The sequence below is a fragment of the Pristis pectinata genome, chromosome 3, assembly GCF_009764475.1.
Source record: "Pristis pectinata isolate sPriPec2 chromosome 3, sPriPec2.1.pri, whole genome shotgun sequence".
In the NCBI taxonomy this organism is placed as follows: domain Eukaryota; kingdom Metazoa; phylum Chordata; class Chondrichthyes; order Rhinopristiformes; family Pristidae; genus Pristis; species Pristis pectinata.
Window position 1 is genome coordinate 22910148 of NC_067407.1, and position 27126 is coordinate 22937273.

Below are 27126 nucleotides of genomic sequence, written 5' to 3' on the forward strand. Positions count from 1 at the left end.
ACAGGAAATGTTGGAAACACTCTGCAGATCAGGTAGCACCTATGGAGCCAATGTTTCAGGACAAAGGCCCTTCATCAGAATGGGTAAAATGAGAAAATAAGTTAGTCAGTTATAAGTGATGGAGAGGGTGGGGGAAGGATGGATAGGTCATGCTGTATAACTTTGACTCAGGGAATCTCTCTGATAGGGGGAGGCTAGGGTTACTAAGGTGACTCAAATGCTTATGGAGCCATCTTGTTGATAGATTAATGAGAGAAATCAGAGAGAAAAAAAAGAGACAGGTTAAAACTGAAATGCAGGTGACAACTATTGCTGAACCTGAAATCAATGGAAGAATACTGGAAATGCTTAGCACATCAGAATGTGTCTGTTGAGACTGAGGCGCATCTTCTCAATGAAGAGGGAGCTGACCATTTGCACTGACCAGCTGAGCATTTCCAGCATTTTCTTATTTTTGTAAGGAGACCCCTGAACTGCACACCTCATGAAATAACAATGACAGGGCCCTTGGTAAGTACAAAAAGCTTCAAAAGGTAGTAAACCAAAACAAAACGTGATTTGGAAGATGCAAACTGACCTGGGAAGCAAGATATTTTGTGAGGCTATAATAATAGCAACAAGAATATAGGACAAATTGTCCCCTTAAGTATATTTGGGACGGGGGGGGGGGGGGGGATGATGAAAAAAAATCCCCCAACCCCCCACAAAAAACATCTGCTTTATTGAAGCCATAAGATAATTGATCTTTAAAATCATGTGTAAGGCACTTACTGAAAACCCATGACAAACTGGTGATCTGAGCTTCAATACATTTCATGGAACTTGCAAGCTTTTGCGTACTGATGTATTGTCCACTGAGTTACAAGGGAAGTCGATTCCCCAAAGGGAGGTTCATCCAAAGGGAAAATCTAAACATTGCATTGACCTTCATTCAGACACTGCATTTGTTAGTTCCGATGCTGAATCTTCTGTTCTGTCGCTGCCAAGTTTCTCTTTCTCTGCTTCTTCCTGAGATTGGCCTTGAGAAATAAAAGTTTCCATCTCCCTTCCTGTGTCTTGAATGGAATTCTGTCCACAAGTCAAGTAGTAGTCAATTGGGATGAGAAAGCAACTTGCAATCAACATCCCTCCTCCAGCAAGAAAGAACGTAGTGCTGTAAACTCCGGTCCAGTCCACCAGTAACCCTGTAACAGAATAAACAAAGTAACCACCAGTCCAAAATAAACTAGTTTTCTGTTTTGTCCAGATGCAGCTGGGAAAATTCTTAGTCATCTATTCTTGTCTGTTAAATACATTCCCTCACTTTAAACTCCCATTGTAACAGCTCTCATTATGACATATCACTGCAACGTTTTAAAGCAATTATAGAGTGGCCTTAACATACTAAAACCTCCCGAGGGGAGTATCAAGAGCAATATCAGGAAACATTCCATCTCTGAGTCACAAAATGAGATACCATACAAGTGATCAAAAGCTTTCTCAAAAGAGGCAAATTTTAATACAGGTCTTAAAAAGGTACAGAGGTGGAGTAGAAGTTAGGGAAGAGGTTCAGGAGGTTGAGTCTACATAGCCAAAGTTTCAGTGCTAACTAAACTTTTGTGCAAGGTGCATGTCCATAAGTTTCACTTCATAACTTGAACTTCCTAGGCATGCAAAAAAATGGAATTTGTTTTAGCTCATACATCATACACTTGTGAAAAGTGCTGAAGTGGTTTCAGGAAGAAGGTCCCACCTCTAGTTCCATGCTCACTATCCATTTATAGGAGGCAGAAGCCTATAATGCCATGTGCTGCACTTCTGACATAAAAACAGAAAATGCTGGAAACATAGCAGGTCAGATAGAATCTATGCGAGAAACAGTTAATGTTTCGTCAGTGCAGACTGATGTCCTGAGTAGATTCTGGATCTTCAGGTTTTATTTCATCTACGCAAGGACTCAGATTAAATGGAGAACCTACAATGTGGCAATGAACAAATGGAAATTGAGATGACTGAATGCAGCAAAGTATTCTGCAAAGGTCTTATGTCACATGAAAGCCAAGCACCTTTTGGTATATCAGCAGCTCAAAAGCTAATCTTAAATCTAACATACAGTGTCCATGATGACCGTCTTATGGAGCAATGAGCACTTGTGCTAAAACTCTTCATCTATAGAACACTGAATGTTCAGTAACATTGCCCACTTTGCTGTTCAGGAGGAGTTCCTATATGACGGCTGATAAATAAATGGCTATACTTCTAGTGGTGGTAATAGGCCTCTGAAGGGAAAGGAAGGGTTGGTGGTTGTAAGCAAAGTCAATTTTGGTGATGTAGTTCCCATGTTGATATGCTTCATAAAAAGATAACTAGATTTATCATCTGAAATGGATTGTGTGTGTTGAATTTTTGAGGATTCTATTCTTCCATAAACAGGTTATACTGGAAAGCACAAAAATTGTGGTAAAGCTTTAGGGCATCTGCAAAAATTCAGTTTTTCTAAAATTCAATTCAGGTAAATCAGCAGGATGTTAATAATTATGTTCAGGAAGCTTAACTCACTGACTGGTCCAGGGGAAGTTGGAATTCTACCCCATCATTTTGTTTTTATTTCCCATACATTATTGGACTGACTAATCAGATCTTGATACAGATTAAAATCTCAAACACTCCACATCTTTAATATTACAAAGAACAAATAACTGTTGATATTACACTCAATCCCCAATTCCTGCTCACTAAATATTGAAACTTAACAGCTCATAAGGATAAATAGAATGGCAATTACTGACTAGGCAACTTCAACTGAAACTAAAATTCGAGAGAAATAAATTTCGACAGTCCTCTATACTTAGATGTAATCCTAGAGTGCTTCAGCTCTGTTAAACCTATGAGAATTTTATGTTGCATCTAACTGTCCATCCAGGAATTAAAAATGTTTAGGAAAATCCCCTTGTCAGTAAATGTTCAATTAATGCCAGGAGGGTATGAATAACAGATTGATTCTGTATCTGTGAAAGAGTAGTTTTCCAATTAGAATATGACAACCATGGCAATTTTCAACATTCCTTCTGGCTACATTGGTGACAACTCACTGTTGAATCATGAGCATGTTATCAAGAGCATTTTTTTTAAAAAAAGGAATATTTTTTTTTAAAAACCACAGTATTTAATCTTTGCACCCAAGGTTTCAAACCATACTAATTTGCAAATGCTGCAACCAGGTGCAAAACAACTCACCAGGTTCATAATTCAAGAGGATCATCCAGCTTGGAAATGCCAGATATAGTTCCAGATGTTTCTTTTTACAGATACTAACTGAAATCCTTATGGCCTGCTGTAGATATTTTAAACTATGGTTTTGGGTTAAGTTGTGACAGGGTAATGCACGTGAGACTTTTTGATATCTAGTCCACATTAGTCATTTTTGTGTCACCTGTAGCATGTCTCACAATCTTCCAATCCAAAATTTAAAAGGTTCCTTTCTTGTCTGCCAAGGTGGAGTACATGTTCTCCAGCAATCAAAGCCAATCACATACCTTTTAATACATAGCAATGAGTAAGATTGCCATCTAGATTAAATGAATAGCAACTGTATTCACTGTACAAGCATTAGGTCTGAACTAATTTCTCAAAACACCTATATGGTCAGGTGACAACTAGCTTCTATGGGTAAAAGGTTATCTGGATATAAAGCAACTGTATGGTTTAAATCACCAGTGGTACAAAGTTACTGCAGGAATAAAACCAGCATCTACAGCAGCAATGTCAATAACATGTTTGTGCAAGAAAAGATAATGAGAAGCATTTTTAAAGCAACAATAACCCCTTAACCTTTAACCACTTGTCATCACAGATACAGAACTAATGCAGAGTAAGTGCAAATATTGAAGAATACTACCTGCCAAGGGTGGACCTATAAGGCACCCAATAGTCCTGAAGAACATAATCAGCCCAAGTGCACTGCTCAGTTTGTTAGCTCCCAGCACATCAGTTATTAGTGTGACAAGAAGGGCCATTGTGGTCCCAACGAAGAATCCACATACACAGCTGAAGATGACAAGTGAGGTATAATTCTTAGCTAATGGGAAAAGCAATAAAATCACACTTAAAGCAGTAGTCATTATCACTGCAAGGCGGATTGATTTCAAGAGCCGCAGGTTGGCAAACCAACCACATCCGAGTCTTCCAATGAGGTCAGCTACTGACCAGCAAGACATCAAAAGAGCTGCTTTTAAATCCTCAATCCCAATGTCTTGAGCATGAGGAACTAAATAGATGAGAGGAATGAATAGGCCCAGCACAGAGAAAACCCCAAAGAAGATCATACAAATGAACTTTGGCTGCTTCAGAAGAGTCAAGTCTATAAAAGAAGCAGATATCTTCTCATGCTCCAGACTTTTGCAACATGAATCTTTTCTAAAAGTGGCGGCAAATGATGATGCAGAATTTTGACATTTTTTCTGTAAATGATAGGGCCGCATTAGAGCTCCGCAGACACAGATGTTCAGGTGGATTCCCGAAATGATCATCAATGCTTGTTGCCAGGACATAGAGTCGATAAGCCACTGGTGGAATGGTGTTAGGATGAAGAGGAAGACACATTCTCCAGCACTAGAGAGGGCATTTGCTAATGGCCTCCGATCCGTGAAGTACTGATTGATCAGGCTTACAGAGGAAATCCAAGCAAATCCATTCCCCAAACCTGAAGAAAAATTTAAAAAACAGAATCCATTTAGCAGATTTGTAAACTAAAACACAAGTGACAGATCAGGAAATTCAAAGTAATTGGACAAATATACGTTAAGCTTAGAAAGGATACCTGGTCATAATCCAGAAAGATCCTACAATATTGGTTTCTACACTTTTGCCCCATCAGTCTATACATGGGCCAGTCAAGTTTCTGAAGAACCTCCTGACAGCCCTAAATAAGGTCATCTCTAATTTGGACGCATTCCCCATACCCTAATGCAAATAGTTAGTGTGAAGGAGTGTTCCAGATTTAACTTGCCCATACTATTTATTGTTTTAATGCATCTCCTATAAAGTCATCTATTAGTGACCACCTCTCAACATTGAAAAGTCTCAAGTTTTCTTCCCCCTCAAACTAGTGGATTTACATACCAATAATCAGACTTCTGACTCCTCTATGCAATAAATTATAGAGTCGTACAGAACAGAACCAGCCCATCACCCCATTATATCCACATACAGGGCAAATCCTATCTACACTAATCTTATTTGCCTGCACTAGGTCCATATCCTTCTATGCTTTGCCTAAGTGTCTCTAAAACATAGTGACATTTAGCCATGGGACTAAATGTCACCCTATGTGTCAGTAACCAGCACTCTGCACAGTATTTCATGCTTAACTTGATCAGGATCTGATGACAGTTGGACATAAAGCACATAGCTGCCAGCCTTGCAGCGAAAGAACCAACATTAGGCAAAGATCTATTTGACCTCACTAATCTACATGTCCAAAATGTATCTGTCCATGACAGTGCTGATGGTGATGATCACTGCACAATCCAATGGGGACAAAGTTCTATCTTCACTCTACATGACACTATCACTATTCTAAATGGGATAGATCCAGAGATCAAAACTGGGCATCCATAAGGCACTGTGAACCATCAGCAGTAGAACTGTATTCCAGTACAATCTAATAATAACAAGGAACAATACGTCCCTCGCATCACCATAACTATCAAGCCAGACCACTGTTGGTTCAATGAACAGCAGGGGAACCCAACACAATGGTCCACTCTCTTGACTCTACAACACAAGACTAATTTTGAGCCAAACAGCTAAAGCAGAATTTTATAAAGAGCCAAGCAATTTCCCCAAACAATGGATAAAAATCAAAGAACTGTCACATCTAGTCACATGCAGGTAAATGTGGTGGGTGATTAAACAACTAAACACGAGGAGGTGGTGGTTCCTTGAAGGTACAGCCCAGTGTTAAAGTGCCAAGTGCCATCTTCAGCACAAAAATCAGCTATTTCTCTGTCTTTGAGGTCCACACCATAATAGAAGCCAATCTTCCGCTAGTCAGATTCACTGCACTTGACAATAATAAACACTTACCACAATAGATACAGCCAAGGGCACAGGCCAGCCACTTGTAGTTCTGAAGACTTGTGCTTCAGAAATAAAGAACACCACCAGCAAAACTGTTCCAACAGAGATACAACATTGGTACCTACCTGACAAAGTTTAGGACAGTCCTCTTCCCAAAGAAGAGGAACAATCCAATATGGCCATTTTCTACCCAATCAGTTCATTTGCAATTATCAGCAAAATGAAGGTTAGTGTTATCAATGTCGTCAACATCACTAACAAGTAGCATTCACCTGCTCAAAGATACTTAGTTTGGATTCCACCAGAATTATTCAGCTGCTGATTTAATTACAACCTCAGTCCAAATATAGACCTAGAAGGACGATATCAGTAACAGCAGCAAGGGAGCACCAACTCCTGCACCCCTCTGTGCCATACATCATCTTGACTTGGAAATGTAGTCACATGAAATACATGACATTCCTTCATACTGTCTGTGGAAGCACCTTCACTATGTGGACTGCATTGATTCAAGGTGGTAACTCACTACCCCCACTCCAGGGCAATGGGAGATGGGAAATAAATGTTGGCCATATCAGTGACACCCTGCGTCCCACAAATGAAATTTTGAAAAAGCATTGGAACTTAAATCCAACTGAAGTTAATGAAGACAAAAAAATCAATTATATCAACATATGATAAAGGATTCAGCAAGAGTTACAAGTTTATTATCAACCTGAGTGTCAAGGAGTTCAAATGACATAGTGCAATGGGATTGTTCCCTAGCTGTCATCTGAATGTCAGGTTTATTCATAAAGCCACTAATGCAAGTTTAACTCATTCAGTTACCCAAGAGAAAACCTGTAGTGAAATACATCCAGTTCAGACTGAAGGCAAAGGATCCGAGGAGCAGTCCTAGCATGGAGAGTATCCCACCGATCATGGCAATGACTCTGTGGGACAGCTTGAGATGGAGTGCACTGGCTAACAGGGCTGCAGGAACAACAAATAAACAGTTACGTAGCAATGCTTTCCCTAAAATAACTATGAGGCAATAATTTTGCATGAGTTTAAAATTAAGAATAAAATTTAAGATTACTAACGATCAACTTAACTAAGTTTCTGAGGATTAATAAGGAGTGCAAACATGAACTATTTCAGAAGATTACAGGTCACTTTAATCATTGGGTCTCACTGATATACTTCTCTGCTTTAGTATCAGTCTAATCTCATTCTTATCATTAACATATCCAAGATGTATTAAGAGAAACATTAAAAAGGAGTACTTATTTTCTAGATCATGGTCATATGTCCCCAATTTTCCTTGCAACAAGTACTGTTTTTGAATACTTCCATTTTAAAAAAAGGGATGCATCAACTTGAAGGCAAAATGGCTCCATTCTGATCTTAGGTGCTGTCCGTGTGGAGTTTGCATGTTCTCCTCATGACTGCATGAGTTTCTGCTACTTTCCTTCCAAATCCTAATGATGTGATAAATTGGCCACTGCAAAACTAGCCCTGGTGCAGGAAGGTGGCAGCAGACTCAGGGGAGTATCAGTGGAAATGAGAAAAATAAGTTACAGAAAATAAGTGGGGGAATAGGAATGATGGGATTGCTCTGAGCTGGCATAGAGTTGATGGGCTGAATGGCCTCCTCTGTTGTTTTAAAAAAAATCTTTTTAAAAATGAAACAAAAAAAGTAATAAAAATCACTAGGCTGGATTGTGCTGGACTAGGCCTATTGCCTGGACTCACTACCAGGCTAATTTCCTGCCCAGACCTACACACTCTGGATGTGGAGAGCTGGGGAAGCAGAGTCTCCACACCTGAGAGGTGTTCCATGAAGTGGGACAGGCTTCAAGTTCTGAAGTAGGCCTCAGCTTGCTGGTTATCAAGGGCTTTGTGAACTGCATTTAAAAGTATCTGGCAGTTGGACACAGTTCAAAACTCAAAAGCTTCCCTGCACCTACTAGTCATTCGACATGGTGGGAAAAAATAACATCACCATTCTAATGCTAACTCTCCCTGGTGTAAAGATGAGGGTCAAATAAAATTCTAATAGTGGTGTCCAATGCGCCATCTGACTAGATCTTCTCACACCTCCGTGTTTGGCTGAGCTTGCAAGGACTCCAACACCCGGGTGTTGCCAAAGCACAGCTGGCTGTTAGTCAGCTCCAGCTGGCTTTTGAAGCAGACACGAACTATCGAAAAATATCCCCAGGTATGAACATTTATTCAAATTGACATTAGCTCCTAACTGTAGCCCCCATATTTTCTTCACTGAAAACTTCATTGCTATTTTCACAGGAATTCACTGACAGAGGGAAAACAGCATTACGACAATTACATTACGCAGATCAGTGACTGACACTTACAGCTCAAATGAAACACTGCCACGGTAATTGCATTGATCCAGGAAACCTTAAAGGCAAGTGTTTCAAAGTACTTCTGGATATCAAGGAAAAAGATTCCAAATGATCTCACAAAGCTCGATGTCAGCCCTGTTGTAATGAAGCATGAGGCTAAAACCACCCATCCGTAGCCACCATCACTGTACTTCTGGGTGGGAGCACTGTTATCTTGTTCCTTGATAGGACAGTCAGCAGCTTCAAGTTCCTCTGATGTTGCAACTTCCATTGAACCTATTAAATACAAACAAGTGTGAGCTTATCATTTAGTTCTGTTGAACTAATACTAATGGAGCATTGACTCACGACATCTTTCACTTTAGGTGCTGGGTCACCTTAACATATTTCTGATTTTCAGCATTAATTATTTTTATTTCAGTTAAATAATACAGGCCTGAAATCTCCTTAATGCCAGAGATGATCCAGTTACATTGTAAATTCATACTGCTCACTGAAGGGTTTGCACACAAGTTTCATGCGTTAACACCATTACTTTAAGTGCTCCTGCCCCTAGGCATGCTCCCCTGCCACCAAACCCATATTTTTTCCAGGAATTCAATATCAAACAAACTGCAGGACCTGGAAATCTAAAAGAAAAAAAGGAATCGGCTGGAAACACTGAACAGGAAGAAAAGCTCTTCCCACAGATGTGCCCTGACCTACTGCGTTTTGACTTTCCAGGAAGCTTCTGTGCAACAATGCCAAGAAGCTTTGGAAGTCCTACTTCAATACTCAATAGCACGGCACTGTCTGAAGCTGGGAGCAGATGCCAAGTGGTCTGAAAATCTCAAATAACCTGGAGGCATCCCTCACTTACATCATCATCCCCAGGTAGGTACCAATTGTAAATGAAAATCAAAAACAAACACTGCAAATGCTGGATATCTGAAGTAAAAAACAGAAAATGCTGGAAAAACTTGACAGGTCAGGCAGCATCTGTGGAAAGAGAAAAAGTGTTAACACTTCAGGGTCAGAGACCCTTCATCAGAACCTGATTTGTTCAGCATCTGCAAGTTTCTGATTTTCATGCAGACAATAACTTCATTTTGCCTGGGGAAACTCCTCCAAATGAACTGCTCTTTAGATAGGTCTGAAAAAGTGACTGACATTCAAAAAGAAATCTGCAGATGCCCAAAATCAAAACAGAAAATGCTGAAAACACTTAGCAGGTCAGGTAGCATTTGTGGAAAGAGAAACAGAGCTAAAGTTTCAGGTTAAAGACCCTTCATCAGAATGGGTAAAAATGAGAAAACAGGTTATAGAGAGATGGGGGGGGGGGGGGGTGGTGAAAAGGAGGGAAGAGAAAGAAGGATGGACAGGAAAGGAAATATAATTGATAGGCAAGGCCAGGGTTACTGAGGTGATTAAAAGGTGTTTATGGAAACAATCTGGTTGATAGATGAATGAGGGCATTGAGATAGAAATACAAAAGGGACACGTTCCCTTTTCAGTCAAAGTCCTTTTGTCAGAACTGAAAAATAGACAAACTTCTTTCCTCTCTTTAATAGAGAAGATGGTGGAACAGAGGGAATGTCTGTAACAGGGTGAGCTGTCTCCACTAGGCACTAGTCTAGGGCAGCAGGCAATAGGAGTCCAATAGGCTTCTCTGATGGCACCTTCTTCCAAGAGGTAAAAGATAAGAACCTTGCACTCCTGGGCCACTCAGCAAACCAAGCAGCATATTCAGCCTCAAAGGCAGGAGTTATTAATGGAGCAGAGGATACTTTTGGTAGTGCAACATGAATGGGCTGCAAGGTGGGGCCAGACGTACCTGACATTCTGCTCTTCAGCTTTCCACCAGGGAAGGCCTGCAGAGGAAGCATGGACTTACTCAATGGAATGGTGTCATCATTCAGGCACTGGGCTAGCAATCAGACACAATTTTGCCGTACTTCCTCCCCTTCCTTCTGGGAAAACTAGGGGAGGTCACGTAGCTGGAGGCTGGTCCACCATTCATTAGGGTCCAAATTCCATCCACCCACTTTGCCTCTGCATCCCTCTGTATCCCAGTCGAGCAAAATTCTATCCATTTCAGCTTTCAAATTATTAAAGTCACCTTCAGCCACGTTCTGCATGCAGGAGAGTTTCACTCTTCCACTATCCGTTACACAAAGTGTTTCCCAAATTCCATCAACGATGACTCAACTCTAGTTCCAAAACATTGTCTAAGGCCCCACCACTAAGGGGAACCACACTCAGACTCACCAACCTCCAACTCAAAGATTCAAATTTGATTTTACAAATCCTCAGATAATTCACCTTTAGCTGAGCTATCCACTGGGCATTACACGATCAGCTGCCCATTATACACCCTGACTCCATGGGTTTTACCCATTTTTGCCTTAGCAAAGGTAAAATTCCTGAATTCTAAATTATCATCACCAATAGCCTGTCCTGGTCCAACTACGTAGATGCCACGGCCAAGAAAGCTTACCAGAGCCTCTACTTCCTCAGGAGGCTAAATAAGTTTGGCAATAACCCCTTGACACTCACCAACTTTTATCAATGCACCTTAGAAAGCATCCTATATGGATGCATCACAGCTTGGTACAGTAACTGCTCTGCTCGGGACCGCAAGAAACTGCAGAGAGTCGTGGACACAGCCCAGCGTGTCACGGAAACCAGCCTCCCCTCCATGGACTCTGTTTATACCTCTCACTGCCTTGGTGAAGCAGCCAGCATAATCAAAGACCCCACCCATCCAGGTCATTCTCTCTTCTCTCCCCTCCCATCAGGCAGAAGATACAGGAGCCAGAGGGCACATACCACCAGGCTCAAGGACAGCTTCTACCCCACAGTTGGACTATTGAACGGTTCCCGTATACAATGAGATGGACTCTTGACCTCACAATCTACCTTGTTTGATCTTGCACCTTATTGTCTACCTGCAATGCACTTCCCTGTAGCTGTGACACTTTACTGTATTCTGTTATTGTTTCTACCCTGTACTACCTCAGTGTAATGAATTGATCTGTACAAATGGTATGCAAGACAACTTTTTCACTATACCTCAGTACAAGTGGTAGTAATAATACATTAATTGTCATCCACAACAGAAAGATCCTCAATATCTATGCCTTTGTGAAAACAATGACAATAAGATTAAGAATTTTTTTTTACATCTTTAGGTCTTGCACTGTACTGCTGCCACAAAACAACAAATTTCATGTCAGTGATAATAAACCTGATTCTCGGACTCAAAGTCACAAGCCATCACTGTTGCTAATCACATTGGACAAATGCCTGAAACATTTGTGACATTCTTGGGAGACAGATTCTGCAGATGCTGGAATCTGGAGCAACACACAAAATGCTGGAGGAACTCAGCAGGTCAAGCAGCATCTATGGAGAGAAATAAACAGTCCACATTTCCAGTCAAGACCCTTCATCAGGACCGAAAAGAGGGGAGAAACCAGAGTAACAAGGTGGGAGGGGGAGGAGTATGTGCAGGCAGGTGATAGGCGAGTTCAGGTGGGGGGGAATGGTTCTGACAGGATTGGTCAGCTGGGAATCAACATAGTCCTGATGGACTGAATGACCTCCTCTGCTATGCAGTAGATAATCCAAACTGACAACAAGAGTTTCTCCTTCTAGAATTCTGACAATTAAAGATGACTATTCATTCCTATTGCTTCTTGCCGAGGTGTCAGGACTACAGAATTACAGGGTGTAGGGTGGGTAGGACTTTGAAGGGCAACTTTTCCCCCTCAGGTTGTGTTACAAATAAATGATGCAAGTCACGGCTTTATTAAGCCCTACCCATTAAAATCAATCCAAGCATAACCTATGGTAAATATAAAGTGCTCTTACCTTTAAATAAGATATTTATTAGTCACATGTACATCAAAACACACAGTGAAATGCGTCTTTTTGTGTTACTGAGAATGTGCTGGGGGGGGGGGGGTGGTGGTGGTGGGGGCAGCCCACAAGTGTCGCTACTCTTCCAGTGCCAACATCGCATACCCACAGCTCCTAACCCGTACGGCTTTGGAACATGGAAGGAAACTGGAGCACCCAGAGGAAACTCACGCAGACACAGGGAGAACATACAAACTCCTTACAGACAGTGGCAGAATTGAACCCAAGTCGCTGGCGCTGTAATAGTGTTGCGCTAACCACTACACTACCGTGCCTCTCCCTGTATGCTCTGTGCTACCTTACCTGCTTTTAAGTGTCACTCAAGTGAAGGCTTTGAATGCACGTTCTCATATTTGCAATTAGTGCGTCTAGTTCTTCAAGTTCCTGCTTTGAAAGTGTTACGGACTCAGTGAAAGTCCCTTTAAGATAGAGAGTGTGTGTGTATGTGTGTGTGGGGCGTGCTTACGTCAATAGAAGATAAAGGACGTAATGACGTTGTTGAAGAAGAAGAAGAAGAGAGAGAGAGAAGGGAGAGAGACACCAGCCTGCTTGTTTTCTCTATCGATGGATGAGAAACAATAACTGTGTTTACCACTGAAATCCATGTATGGAAGTTGGAAGTAATCCGGTGGAGTTCACTTTGTTGCTGACCTGTAGAAGGAAACAGGTATTTGTGAGTGGACGACCACGGTTCGGATGCTTTTCGGGGTGAGGAAGTCACTACCGAGTAAACACTGAAGTGTCGTTTGGGTTCCATCGTGGAACATTTGGATTTCGTATGTACTCTATGTTTTTCTACATCTATATCTTATCTTCAGACAACGGTGGTTGTTGAAGAAGCCCTTGCTCATGTTTCACCTTATGGCTTGCGGAACTGAACTTTAAGAACCATTCAGGAACTGGGAGTTTTGGACTTTGTCACACACACACACGACGAGTTTAGTTTTGGGGTTAACGTTCGAGGTTTAACATTCTTGAATTCTAACATACTAACATTTTTACTTTTATTTTACGTATTATCATAAGTAGTGATTAATAAAATAGTTTTTAACACTGAATCATGCTCAGTGTGTTTCTTTTGTTGCTGGTTCATGACAAAATTGGGGGCTCGTCCGGGATAGTTCCCAAGGTTAACGAGTGTCGTCTGGGATTGTACCCCAGATTGACGAGATTTGTTCGGGATTCAATCCAAAGATTTTGAGGGAGGTCTGATAAATTCTTTTTAATTGGCTTGTGTGTGTGGAAACCAGCAGCGATGGATATTAAGGCATTTTTGGAGTCACCAACCCAAAAGGGATTGGAGGTGGCGAAAAAGGATGATCTGATAAAGATTGCTACAAGGCTAAACCTTACAGAAGTAAAGCAGTCTATGAGAAAGGCAGATATTCAGAGACTGATAGCTGGCCATTATGTGGAAAAGAAGGTGTTTGAGAAGGAAGTGTTAAAACAGTTTCCTGGCAGTGAAATAGCAATTTCTGAGGCACAGGTGCAGCTGGCAAAGATAGAGGCTGAACGAGAACAAACCCAGTTAAAGATAGAAGCTGAACGAGAGCAAACCCAGTTAAAGATAGAAGCTGAACGCGAGCAAACCCAGTTAAAGATAGAAGCTGAACGAGAGGAAAAGAGATTAGAGGCCAAACAAAAGAAATTAGAGACTGAACAAAAGCTAACTCAGATGAAGATAGAGGCTGATCTAGCAATGAAGCAGATGGAATTGAAGAGGATGGAGCTGGATAGTGAGGAGAAGGAGAAACAGAGGCAGCATGAGTTACAAATGAAGCGTAGGAGTTCGGAATCTGATTCTGATGATGGTTTTTCAGCCAGCAGGGAGGTTCGATTAGTCCCTCCGTTTGAAGAAGATCAGGTTGATCAGTATTTCCAACATTTTGAAAAGGTTGCTGTGAGTTCAAACTGGCCAAGGAAAGGATGGGCTCTTATGGTACAGAGTGTGATTAAAGGTAAAGCTCAAAAAGCTTATTCTGCTTTGTCTGTTGAGGATGCAGCTGATTATACCAAGGTAAAACAAGCTATTTTGAAGGCCTATGAATTGGTCCCTGAGGCTTATAGACAAAAATTCAGAGACTTGAGGAAATCTGCAGATCAGACTTATATGGAATTTGCCAATGGAAAGAGAATATGTTTTGAACGATGGTGCCTGGCTAAAAATGTAGATGGGGATTACGATAAATTGACAGAATTGATACTGGTGGAAGACTTTAAAAGATGTGTTCCAGCTGAATTAACAACATATTTAAATGAAAAGGCAGTGGAAACTTTACAAGAAACTGCTAGGTTGGCAGATGATTATGCTTTAACCCATAAATCCAAATGGGGACAACCTAAAACCTTTCAAAAGAGTTACAAAGACAATCCAGGTAAACCAGAGATTAAATTGGGAGGTAATCAAAAAGGAAAAGATGAAAAGAAGCCAGGGCTGGAGAAACCTGTTGAGCGTACTTGTTATTACTGTAGGAAACCTGGCCACGTGATATCTAATTGTGCCCTTTTGAAGAAAAAGAAGGAAGCTGGGCCCAATGCTTGCTTTCAGGCAATTAAAAATCAAAAAGGTTTAGGAGATGCTGTTAAAGATCAGTCCTTGCAAGAGGGAAAAGCGGAAAAGTTGGAGGAGGTGAGAAAGGAATTCCGTTCGTATGTATCAGAGGGTTTTGTTTCACTGAATGATGAGTCACCCCAGGTGCCAGTGAAAATTCTTAGAGATACTGGGGCTAGTCAATCTCTCTTGCTGGACAGTGTTTTAAATTTTGGTGAAGAAAGTGACACTGGTGAAGTAAATCTAGTACGAGGCGTTACAGGTGAGACCATGTCTGTCCCTTTTCACAGGGTGATTTTAAAGTCAAAGTTCGTAGAAGGACCAGTCGAGATAGGGATAAGACCTAGTTTGCCAGTGGAAGGAGTTTCTTTGTTATTGGGAAATGACCTTGCAAATGGAGAAAGTGATCCTGTGGTACGGTTAACAACCAAACCAAGGATTGATGAGTCTGAGGATGATTCAGATGTTTACCCATCATGTGCGGTGACTCGAGCTAGAGCTAAAGAATTAGCCAAGACAGACAGTCCGGTGCAGTCTGATGTAGTTCCTTGTGACAGTCCTAAACAGGAAGAAAATTTTGATGCCTTATCTGAGACTTTTCTGTCTTCACTGGAGGATCAACATCCTTACAGTGAGCTTGAATTTAAAGATTTGTCTTTGTCGAGGAAGGATTTTATGGTGGAACAGACAAAGGACCCTGAGTTGACAGAATTGAAAGAAAAAGCTCTCTCATGTGAGGAGATTGAAAAGGTGCCAACTGGATACTATGTCAAAAATGGAGTGTTAATGAGGAAATGGAGACCTCCTCATGTTCCTGTTACTGAGGAATGGGAAGTTATTCATCAGGTTGTTGTTCCAAAAGTTTATAGGGATGAGATTTTAAACCTGGCCCACAGTATGCCTTTGGGTGGTCATTTTGGTGTGAATAAAACTGTAGGGAAGATCTTGAAACAATTCTATTGGCCTGGTTTGAGAAAAGATGTGGTGATGTTTTGTCGAACCTGCCACACATGTCAGATGGTAGGTAAACCAAATCAAAAACCCCCTGTGGCTCCTTTGAAACCAATTCCTGCTTTTGGTGAACCCTTTTCGAAGGTGATTGTGGACTGTGTTGGCCCCTTACCAAAGTCTAAGACTGGAAATCAGTATTTGTTAACCATCATGTGTGCCACTTCTAGATTTCCAGAGGCAATACCCCTTAGAAATATTAAGGCCAAGACGGTGTCAAAGGCTCTTGTAAAATTTTTTACCTTGTTTGGTTTGCCAAAAGAAATCCAATCTGATCAAGGTAGTAATTTTATGTCAAAAATTTTTCAACAAATAGTCTATGAGCTGGGAGCAAAGCAGATTGTATCATCTGCATATCACCCAGAATCTCAAGGAGCTCTGGAGAGATTTCATTCTACTCTCAAAAATATGCTGAAGACTTATTGCTTTGAAAACACAAAGGATTGGGACGAAGGTATCCATTTACTTTTGTTTGCCGTTAGAGAATCGATCCAGGAGTCAATCGGATTTAGTCCGTTTGAGCTTGTGTTTGGACATAGGGTGAGAGGACCTTTGGATTTGTTAAGAGAGCAATGGGTTAATGAGGAAGTTCACTTGAGTCTGTTGGACTATGTCCAAAAATTTAAAACTCGGTTGGAGAGAGTCTGCCAGCTAGCGAGAGAGAATCTGAAAACAAGCCAGATAAGAATGAAGACATATTTTGATAGACGTGCTCGGCCTAGGACATTCGCAGTGGGGCAAAAGGTATTGGTATTTTTCCCTAGCCAAAATAATCCCTTGCAAGCTCGTTTTTCTGGACCCTATGTTATTGAATCTCGAGTGACTGATCTAACATATATAATCAAAACACCAGATAGACGCAAGAAAACACAACTCTGTCATGTAAACATGCTAAAACCTTATTATGAGAGGGATTCAGTTGTGGCCTTGGTGGATGGTGAAAAGGTTGTTTCTAGAATGCCTGATGTTGATGTTGAGGAAGGCCAATTTAGACCAAATATTGTTCCATCGAAACTGAAAAACCAAAATATCATGGAGAACCTTGAAACGAAGTTGGACCATTTACAAGTTTCACAAAAACAACAGATGAGAGAATTAATTTTAAAATTTAAAAATCTGTTCCCAGATGTTCCAAACAGAACATCGATAATTACCCATGATGTTGATGTTGGGGATGCAAAACCAATCAAACAACACCCATATCGAATGAATGTGGAAAAAAGTAAACTTGTTGATCAGGAAATAAAATACATGTTGGAAAATGATATTATTAGACATTCTACTTCAAATTGGAGTTCGCCCTGTGTTATTGTACCTAAACCTGATGGAACTGTTAGATTTTGCACAGATTACAGGAAAGTGAATGCTGTAACAAAGTCAGATGCTTACCCTATTCCTAGGGTGGATGATTGCATAGACAGAGTGGGAAAGGCAAAATTTCTTACAAAGATTGACCTATTAAAAGGGTACTGGTGTGTTCCATTAACAGATAGAGGAAGGGAAATTTCAGCCTTTGTAACCCCTTCTGGATTGTATGAATACAATGTTTTGCCATTTGGAATGAAAAATGCTCCGGCAACATTTCAAAGAATGATTAATTCAGTGATTCATGGGTTAAAACATACAGATGCCTACATTGACGACTTAGTGACTGGGAATGATACTTGGGAAGATCACATCTCTGCGTTAGAAAGGTTGTTTGAAAGACTTTCCAAGGCTAACCTTACAGTTAACTTGGCTAAAAGTGAATTTGGCCATGCCACTGTGACGTATCTTGGTTATGTTGTAGGTCAAGGCAAGCAAGCTCCTGTTCAGGCAAAAGTTCAAGCAATATCTGAGTTCCCTATTCCCACAGGTACGAGGACTGTTAGAAGATTTTTGGGAATGGTTGGATATTATCAAAAATTTTGTAAAAATTTTGCTGATATTGCTCTTCCCCTAACTAATCTTCAGAAGAAGGGAGTAAAGTTTGTTTGGACAGATTCTTGTCAAGAAGCATTTGAGAAGCTGAAAGCCATTTTATGCTACCATCCTGTGCTCAGAACACCTGACTTTGAAAAGCCATTTTCATTAGCAGTAGATGCCAGTGATGAAGCTGCAGGAGCTGTGTTGTTGCAGAAGGGTGACCTTGATGATATTGACCATCCTGTAGCTTACTTTTCAAAGAAATTTAATGAGCATCAAAAGAATTATTCCACCATAGAGAAAGAATTACTGTCGCTTGTTTTAGCCTTGCAACATTTCAGTGTATATGTTTGCACCGCTCAGAAACCATTGACTGTGTATACAGATCATAACCCATTGGTGTTTCTGAGCCGAGTCAAAAACAAGAACAGAAGGCTGTTAAACTGGAGTTTAATTTTGCAAGAGTTTGATCTCATGATAACTCACATTAAAGGCAAAGATAATGTGATTGCTGATTGTCTTTCCCGATGTTAAATGGGAAACATGTATCTGTACTAATCTGATAGTCTGTAGTTGTGTAGCATGATAATTATTAACATTACTAACTATGCGCGGTTAAAATTTTCTTGGGAAAATTTTTTTTTAGGTGGGAGGTGTTACGGACTCAGTGAAAGTCCCTTTAAGATAGAGAGTGTGTGTGTATGTGTGTGTGGGGCGTGCTTACGTCAATAGAAGATAAAGGACGTAATGACGTTGTTGAAGAAGAAGAAGAAGAGAGAGAGAGAAGGGAGAGAGACACCAGCCTGCTTGTTTTCTCTATCGATGGATGAGAAACAATAACTGTGTTTACCACTGAAATCCATGTATGGAAGTTGGAAGTAATCCGGTGGAGTTCACTTTGTTGCTGACCTGTAGAAGGAAACAGGTATTTGTGAGTGGACGACCACGGTTCGGATGCTTTTCGGGGTGAGGAAGTCACTACCGAGTAAACACTGAAGTGTCGTTTGGGTTCCATCGTGGAACATTTGGATTTCGTATGTACTCTATGTTTTTCTACATCTATATCTTATCTTCAGACAACGGTGGTTGTTGAAGAAGCCCTTGCTCATGTTTCACCTTATGGCTTGTGGAACTGAACTTTAAGAACCATTCAGGAACTGGGAGTTTTGGACTTTGTCACACACACACACGACGAGTTTAGTTTTGGGGTTAACGTTTGAGGTTTAACATTCTTGAATTCTAACATACTAACATTTTTACTTTTATTTTACGTATTATCATAAGTAGTGATTAATAAAATAGTTTTTAACACTGAATCATGCTCAGTGTGTTTCTTTTGTTGCTGGTTCATGACAAAAGAAAGACAGACTAATTTGCATTTATCCTATTTCCTTCATTTCCTCACAATGTCTCAAGTTGCTTCACAAACAAGAAAGTCCTTCTGAAGTTTAGTCACAGATGTAATGTAGAAAAATGAGAACACAGTAAAATGAAAAACATGATGCTGGAGGAACTCAGCAGGCCAGGCAGTACCCGTGGAGAAAAGCAGGAGGTCAACATTTCGGGTCAGCACCCTTCTCTTCAGGGCTGAAGTTAGGAAAGAGGGAAGCCCAATATATAGGAGGGAAAAGCAGAGCAGTGATAGGTGGACAAGAGGGGAGGCAGAGTGGGCACAAGGTGGTGATAGGTAGATGCAGGTAAGAGATGGTGATAGGCAGGTGCAGGGGGAGGAGGGGAGAGCAGATCCACCAGGGAATGGGTCAAAGTTATGGAGGAAAAAGGGGGGGGGGGGGGGAGAAAAAAAGAGGTTAGGAGAGGGAAGAAGAGGCATGGTTTGTGTGTGTGTGGGGGGGGGGCGGTGGTGGGAGGAATTACTTAAAGTGGGAGAATTCAATGTTCATGCCATTAGGCTGCAAGGTTCCAAAACAGAAGTCAGGTGCTGTTCCTCCAGTTTGCGCTTGGAATTCTCCTGGAGGAGGCAGAGGACTGACATATCTGTGATAGTGTGGGAGGAAGAATTGAAGTGACTGGCAACAGGGAGATGCAGATTGCAGTTATGGACCGAGTGCAGGTGTTCTGCGAAACAGTCACTTAGTCTCCGTTTGGTCTCACCAATGTAGAGGAGGCCATACTTAGCGAACTGAACGCAGTAGATGATATTAAGGGAGGTGCAGCTGAACCTCTGTCTCACCTGAAAGGACTGTTTGGATCCCGTGATGGAGGTGGTGTAGGGGCAGTGGAAAGTTCCCAGGGTGGGAGCAGGATTGGTGGGGGGGGAAGAGGAAGGAGTGATCTAGGGAATCGTGGAGAGAGTGGTCCCTGCGAAAGGCAGAAGGGGGTGCGGAGGAGAAGATATGCTTGGTAGTGGGGTCCCATTGGAGATGGCGGAAGTGGCAGAGAATGATGTGTTGGATACGTCGGCTGGTAGGATGAAATGCGAGGACAAGGGGGACCCTATCCCTGTTGGGTCTGGGAGAGGTGGGGGTGAGAGCAGAGGTGCGGGAAATGGCTGAGATACAGGTGTGGGCTCTCTCGACCACAGTAGGGGGGAAGTCACGGTTAGTAAAGAAGTTGGACATCTCAGGTATCCTGGAGTGGAAAGCCCCATCATGGGAGCTGATGCGGCAGAGGTGGAGAAATTGAGAAAAAGGGATAGCGTCCTTGCAAGAAGCAGGGTGGGAGGAGCTGTAATCGAGGTAACTGTGTGTCAGTGGGTTTGTAGACGATGTTGGTGGATAAGGAATCTCCTGAGATGGAGATAGAAAGATCAAGGAAGAAGAGAGAGTGGTGTCAGAGATAGTCCAAGTGAATTGGAGAGCAGGGTGAACATTTGCAGTGAAACTTATGAAATTGTCAAGTTCGGCACGGGTGCCAAGAGGTGGCACCAATGCAGTCGTCGATATAGTGGAGAAGGAGTTGAGGAATGGGGCTGAAGGCAGCTTGGAACGGAGACTGTTCAACAAAGCCAATGAAGAGGCAGGCATAGCTGGGGCCCATAGCTGGCACCCTCCACTTCTTTCTTGACCAGAGACAGAACCAGTCCCCTTCCACTAACAATCTCCTCCACCTGGGTGAACCTGTCCTCACCCTACACCACTTTCGATTCCTCTCATTTTCTACAGACCAAGGACGTAGCTATGGGCACTCGCACAGGCCCCAGCTATGCCTGCGTCTTCGTTGCATATCTCCAATGGGACCCCACTCCCAAGCATATCTTCCCCTCCGCACCCCTTTCTGCCTTTTGCAGGGACCACTCTCTCCACAACTCCCTAGTTCATCCCCCCACCCATTCTGCTCCCACCCCGGGAACTTTCCACTGCCCCTGCCATAGGTGCAACACCTGCCCCCACACCACTTCCACTTTCAGGTGAGAAAGAGATTCACCTGCACCTTCCTTAATATCATCTACTGCATTCAGTTCTGTAAGTGTGGCCTCCTCTAGATTGGTGAGACCAAACGCAGACTAGGTGACTGTTTTGCAGAACACCTGTGCTCTGTCTGTAACCGCGATTTGCATCTCCCCATTGCCAATCACTTCAACTCCTCCTCCCACACTGTCACTGATATGTCAGTCCTCAGCCTCCTCCCCTGCCAGGTGAATTCTGAGCGCAAACTGGAGGAACAGCACCTCATTTTCCACCTTGGAACTTTGCAGCCTAACAGCATGAACATTGAATTCTCCCATGTTAGGTAATCCCCACAACCATTTCCACCCCGCCCGCACCCCCCCTCCCCCCCGCCAAACGACCATGCCTCTTCTTTTCTTCCCTTTCCTAGCCTCTTTTTTCTATCCCCCTTGTAACCTTCTTACCTTTGACCCATCCCCCAGAGGATCTGCTCTCTCTCCTCCTCCCCTATATCTGCCTATCACTATCTCTTACATGCATCTACCCATCACCACCTTGTGCCCACCCCACCTCCCCTCTTGTCCACCTATCACTGCTCTGCTTTTCCCTCCTATATATTGGGCTTCCCCTCCGCCCCCCCCCCCCCCCCATCTTCAGTCCTGAAGAAGGGTCCTGACCCAAAACGTTGACCGCCTGCTTTTCTCCACGGATGCTGTCTGGCCTGCTGAGTTCCTCCAGCATCATCGTGTTTTTCATCCAGATTCCAGCATCTGCAGTCCTTTGTTTCTCCAAGAACACAGTAAGTTCAGGTGAACAGCAATGTGATAAATAGCCACATCATCTATATTACTAATGCTGGTTGAAGAATATATATTGAGGCCAGACTCTATAGCAAACTCCTCTGCTTCTCTTCAAGTAATGCCAAAGGATCTTTTACATCCGTCAAAGTGGCAGATTTGGACTAATGTCTCCTCGGAAGGAAAGCACCTACAATTGTGCAGCATTCCCTCAGCATTTGAATCTGGACTTTGACCCCAGGAGGTGTTCGTACTTGCCATCAGTACTGTCCGTATCACCGTAAACAGATAACAAACAACTATACATCACCTCAGAGCCTGTTGCATTAACCAAATCCTGCACACAATGGACGTGACCCAGTTCTGAATCTGCCTGATATCAGATGAATCTATTTATAGCAGGTACTCTAGTCACCAAGTCAATTGAAGGAAACCACTCCGTTGGGAGAAGGAATCAAGGAAGAGAAGGGCAGAGGCCATGGGTGGAGCAAAGCATAAATCACAAGACTAAATGCGTCAACAAATGATATAGAAATTGCTGATTTCTGTTTCACCCTGTTAATGCTTCCCCACCAGATTCAGTTGTGTTGTTTTATTTACATAAAGTCTGTCTCAAGGTTAAGGGTTTCCAGCTGCTGAGTGCATCGGTCACTGTTTGCACCTTTTCACGTTCACTGGAATCAAATACCAATTAGGGCACATGCAAACGCACAGCCCCATCTCATGGACAATTCAAATAAAACGAGCAATTTCAACACATCTTCCTGGATAGTGCCTTTGGAGTGAGGATAAGTGCAAAGTGTTGCATTTTGGTAAGTTAAACATGGCAAGACTTACATAGTAAAGGGTGGGGCCCTGTGGAATGTTGTAGGACAGATACACTTAGGGGTACAAGTAAACAGTTCCCTGAAAGTGGCGACACAGGTGGAGAAGGTGGTGTTTGGCATGCTTGCCTTCATCGTATAGGGGATTGAGAACAAGAGTTGAGACGTCATGTTACAACTGTACAAGATGTTGGTGACACTACACCTGGAGTCATGTGTGCAGTTCTGGTCACCTAGCTATCGGAAGGATGTCATCAAGCTGGAAGTGGTGTGAAAACATTCGCAAGGATTTCTACTGGGACTGGAGGGCTTAAGTTACAAGGATGTACTGGATAGGCTGGGGCCTTTTTCCCTGGAGCACAGGAGATCAAGGGGTGACCTTCGAGAGGTTCACAAAATCACGAGGGGCAGAGATAAAGTGAATAGTCACAGTCCTTTTCCCAAGGTAGATGAGTCTAAAACTGGAGGGCATAGATTTAAGGTGAGAAGGGAAAACATTTAAAGGGGACAGGAGGGGCAACTTTTTCCAGAGGATTTATGGAATGGGCTGCCACAGAAAACTCTAGAGATGAGTAGAATTACAATGTTTAAAGGGCATTTAGACAGGTCACAGATAGGCAGCAAGGTTTAAACGGAAGTGGGCCAAACACAGGCAAATAGGACTAGCTCAGGTAGGCAACTTAGTTGGCATGGACATTGGGCCAAGGAGCCTGTTTCTATACTGTATGACTCTGACTTGCTTCCACTGGTATAATGGGTCCTGAAACGACTAAAGGGGCCAGAGTGGGAACTGCAGACCTTGCCACAGATGGAACTGGTGGTGGCTGATTTGGGGGGGGGGGGGGGGGTGGAAAACAGATGGGTGGTTTGTGAGGTGCTGCACTCCTCCCTTCGCTTACACAAGGCTTCTGTGTGCTCCCAGTGCCTGGCCACAAGGCTCTCAATACCATCCTGACTGCTCCTTTTCTACTTTGCGTAGTCATGGGCAGAGGTTTTCAGGAGATGGTTCTACACACACTTGGTGTGTAGCACCGCACCTCTCAAAAGCTGCAGAAATACAAGGTGGCTAAAGCCTGTGTGTCACTAGCTTCCAACTGACCTCCTTACAAGTCAGCAAGGAGCATCGTCACAGTAGATTTATGCAGTCCTTCTATAGTCAGTGAAGACATCTATCCACATCCATTGCCTACACTTATAGATGTTTTTGAAATCAAAAAACCTTTTTTTTTAAAAAAAAAGGTGCAGTATCATAGTGCTTCTGCATTGTAACCACTTCCTAATTTTGGGTCCACTTTCTACTGTGTCCAATGATTCAGTAGAGTGACTTAGGGAGACATTCTACTCCAATTTATCAGTGGGATCAGAAACAGCTTCAGGAAGTAGATCTCCAACATTACGTGTTGCATCATTCACTTTTAGTCAATGACAGGTTATCAACACAGATTTTGAAGAATTTAATGAATTAATTTTAAAATGATGGCTGCATTACATTTTTCCCTGATTTGTCAATCCATTAGAATCAGAAATCAGGACGTGAACATACTAAAGGGGACTCGCCCATAATAAAACTGTTGTCTGACTTCAAGGATGCAAGGTTATCATTTAATTGGCTGGCTGAGTGGAGTTTACATAGAGTGAGGTTTACTGACCAGTACCTGTAAGTGCTTTGATATATTGTAGCTGAGAAACATTTGCAGTTCTGGTGATGGAGAGAAGGACACAGCCCCAGGAAGTCCATTTGCCTACAAGTCAGCAGCTGGACCTCCACAATACGATGGACAATCTGACAAAGACAATCACAATCACAATGAGGCCAAAAGTTTTAACATCAGTGAAAAGAATATATTTGGCAAGTTATGGTTTAAACAACAAAAGTTCAGGAACTCCTCAGAAGTGCAACACCACTGATATTGGACAGATGTGAAGAATCTGGAACCAAATATTATTTTATTGGGTCCTGCCAACTCCACACTGACATCACGTATTCTCTCTCTGAACTATCATCCATGTACAGGAGACATACGTGTTTATAAAGACCTGAAATTGCAAAGCCTCTTATTTTAAACTCAATTTACCTATTCTGTAAAAAAAATGCATTTAAAGAAACATTGAACAGATCTCAATTAAGCAGTTAAGCACATAGAATTTGTGGGGAAAAATTGTCATCTTTTAAGAAATGTAATTGTGCTCGGAATACATGTGCTGGAATAAGAATGTCAAATTTCCAATGTGCTAATTTTGCCTTGCAGTACCTGTTCACAGCATCAGATGGTGCCATTGCTCAACAACCTACTGAATGCACAGATAGGGGTCCCCGTCACCCTACCGTGCACCGCCCACCCCCCCGTGTCTAACCTCTTTCAACCCCTTAAACAATTTTCTTTTCAACTTTTCTTTTTTAACATTCAACTGTCCTCCAATTAAATACTTATTTTCAGCTTATTTTAAGACAAATACCCCTATTAATATACCTGAAGAGACGGAAGCAGTTACACTCACAACATTTAACAACAAGCACTTGAAATGTCATGGTATGGAAGGCCACGGGCCGAGTGCTGATAAACGGGATTAGTCTCGATAGGAACTTGAAGGCTGTGATGGACAGGGAAGGCTGTAAACACAATCCAGGTTCCTCTGCTTTCTCACTAGACTGTTTTCCGTTTCCTGGATTGTGATTACGTCAGTGAGCACAGGATCCATGCGTCAACATTATTTTCACATCATCTCACACTGCCCTTCGCTGGAAGTGAGTATCCGAGGAAGGATAGATTTTACACTTCCTTGAACAAATACTTCCACTAACCGGAGAACGATGCAAGCCACGTTAGAAAATAACATTGCTCATTCGCTTTATCTCAAGTGCTACCAGGGCGTCGCAACTCCCTTTTGCTCTGGGCTTGTGCGGGCTCGTGTAGTTGGGACGTGACACTTAAGCACAGATGTGATTGGTTTCTCAAAATCGAACGAGGAACAAATTGAATACAAAATACTATTTATTAACTCTATGTGCGCGGGCTTTAAATTTTAATCGAAATTTTAGTAAGGGTTAAAACATATGTGGTTGGGTTTGGGAGAGCATTCACACATTGTTGGGCCTAGGCTTTAAATGTCGCACTAGAGCTGAGTTTGTATTGATTCGCCAGATTAAATGGAATTAAGTAAGGAATATGTTTAATAACACACAAGCCGTATTGCAAAGCGTTAGATGGTAAATGCATCCCTGAATAATGCAAAATACAACTGAATGCATCGTGTTTGCAACAATGACGGCCTCCCATTCGCTCGATTTGTATTTCTGAGAGACAACAATTACTCTGCAGCGAGATAGGAAGCAGCGACTGGAATCCCCAGTGTCTGCACAACAGCTTCTGCCTCACAGCTTCCAGGAAAACCACAGGCAGCACGGAGAAAGCCAACGCGGGGCTGTAGGGAACCAGACAGCAAACCCGAAATAAGCGCGCCCGTGCGCGGAAAATGAAGACAAGAATCACACTTAAAGATAAGCAACCCACCAACCACAGGAATAGAATCTGCCGCCAAGAGCTATAATAGAACCACCCGTCCCAAAGGGCATACACACGACATACATTAATGACCCGCTCCTCTCTCCTTATCGAGATCTGTCCAGTTTAAGGTCCCTCATGAGTCATTCACCCTGGCCTGTGAGCGTCTCTCCACACAGCTCACATTTCCCCTCACACTAATTCACTGCTGCATGAAGTTCCCCAACACATCCACTTATTTCAGTGGCCTGGGGAAACGGTTACAAACGACAAGGAAATAGTTCCCTGGTAAATTCGCTTTCACGTCGGGTTCTTTCTTTGAATGACTGACTCATATTCAGCAGATACCTTATCATCAACCAGATGCCATCACTGCGATTTTTATTTTTGCTGTGGACGGGACAAGTCAGCAGACTGTGTCAATCCAGAACTCGTTAAGGCCCCAATCAACTCATCCGGCTCTTGCTTTAACTATTGCGATTCCAGCCTTGAGTAACATCATCGTACTTATTTTAACGAGTTTTCAAATTCTGTTTCAATGCATGTGATGACAAAAGTGAGCGAACACAACTTGAATTAGACAATCAACAGCCTCGTTACTGCCCTCAGCTCGTTACAACCCTTAATTCTCAGTTTATTACCGCCCTTCAGGCCTTGGCTCCTTGCTGCCCCTCACTCCTCGGCTCCTTGCTGCCCCTCGGTCCTCAGCTCATTACGCCGCTCAGTCTTCAGTTCATTATCACCCCTCAGTTCTCATTCTCAGCTCATTACCTCCCCTCGGTTCTACCTGCTTTGTATCACAGCATCAAATAGCACAGACTCTTCTTGGGCGGTCCATTAGGATCGAGGATACACAAGAACACAAGGAAATAAAAGCAGGAGTAGG

At 42.4% G+C, this 27126-nt stretch overlaps 1 protein-coding gene across 13 annotated transcripts; it reads right to left on the minus strand.

The window, feature by feature from the left end:
* Positions 1-659: 659 nt before the first annotated feature.
* zgc:114041 (uncharacterized protein LOC574425 homolog) lies at positions 660-27126 on the minus strand. Of its 13 annotated transcripts, none has more exons than XM_052012303.1 (8): positions 27028-27126; positions 24393-24520; positions 18620-18678; positions 12898-12956; positions 8415-8681; positions 6889-7032; positions 3878-4681; positions 660-1184 (listed from the first exon to the last, which is right to left on the minus strand). In XM_052012303.1, the coding sequence occupies exons 4-8, from the start codon at positions 12908-12910 to the stop codon at positions 928-930; spliced, it is 1485 nt and encodes a 494-aa protein (XP_051868263.1). In that variant the 5' UTR covers positions 12911-12956; positions 18620-18678; positions 24393-24520; positions 27028-27126; the 3' UTR covers positions 660-927. The 13 variants fall into 13 exon arrangements, with proteins under 13 accessions (XP_051868263.1, XP_051868267.1, XP_051868261.1 ...); XM_052012307.1 differs by having other exon boundaries at positions 27012-27029; XM_052012301.1 differs by lacking the exon at positions 27028-27126 and adding an exon at positions 26589-26996.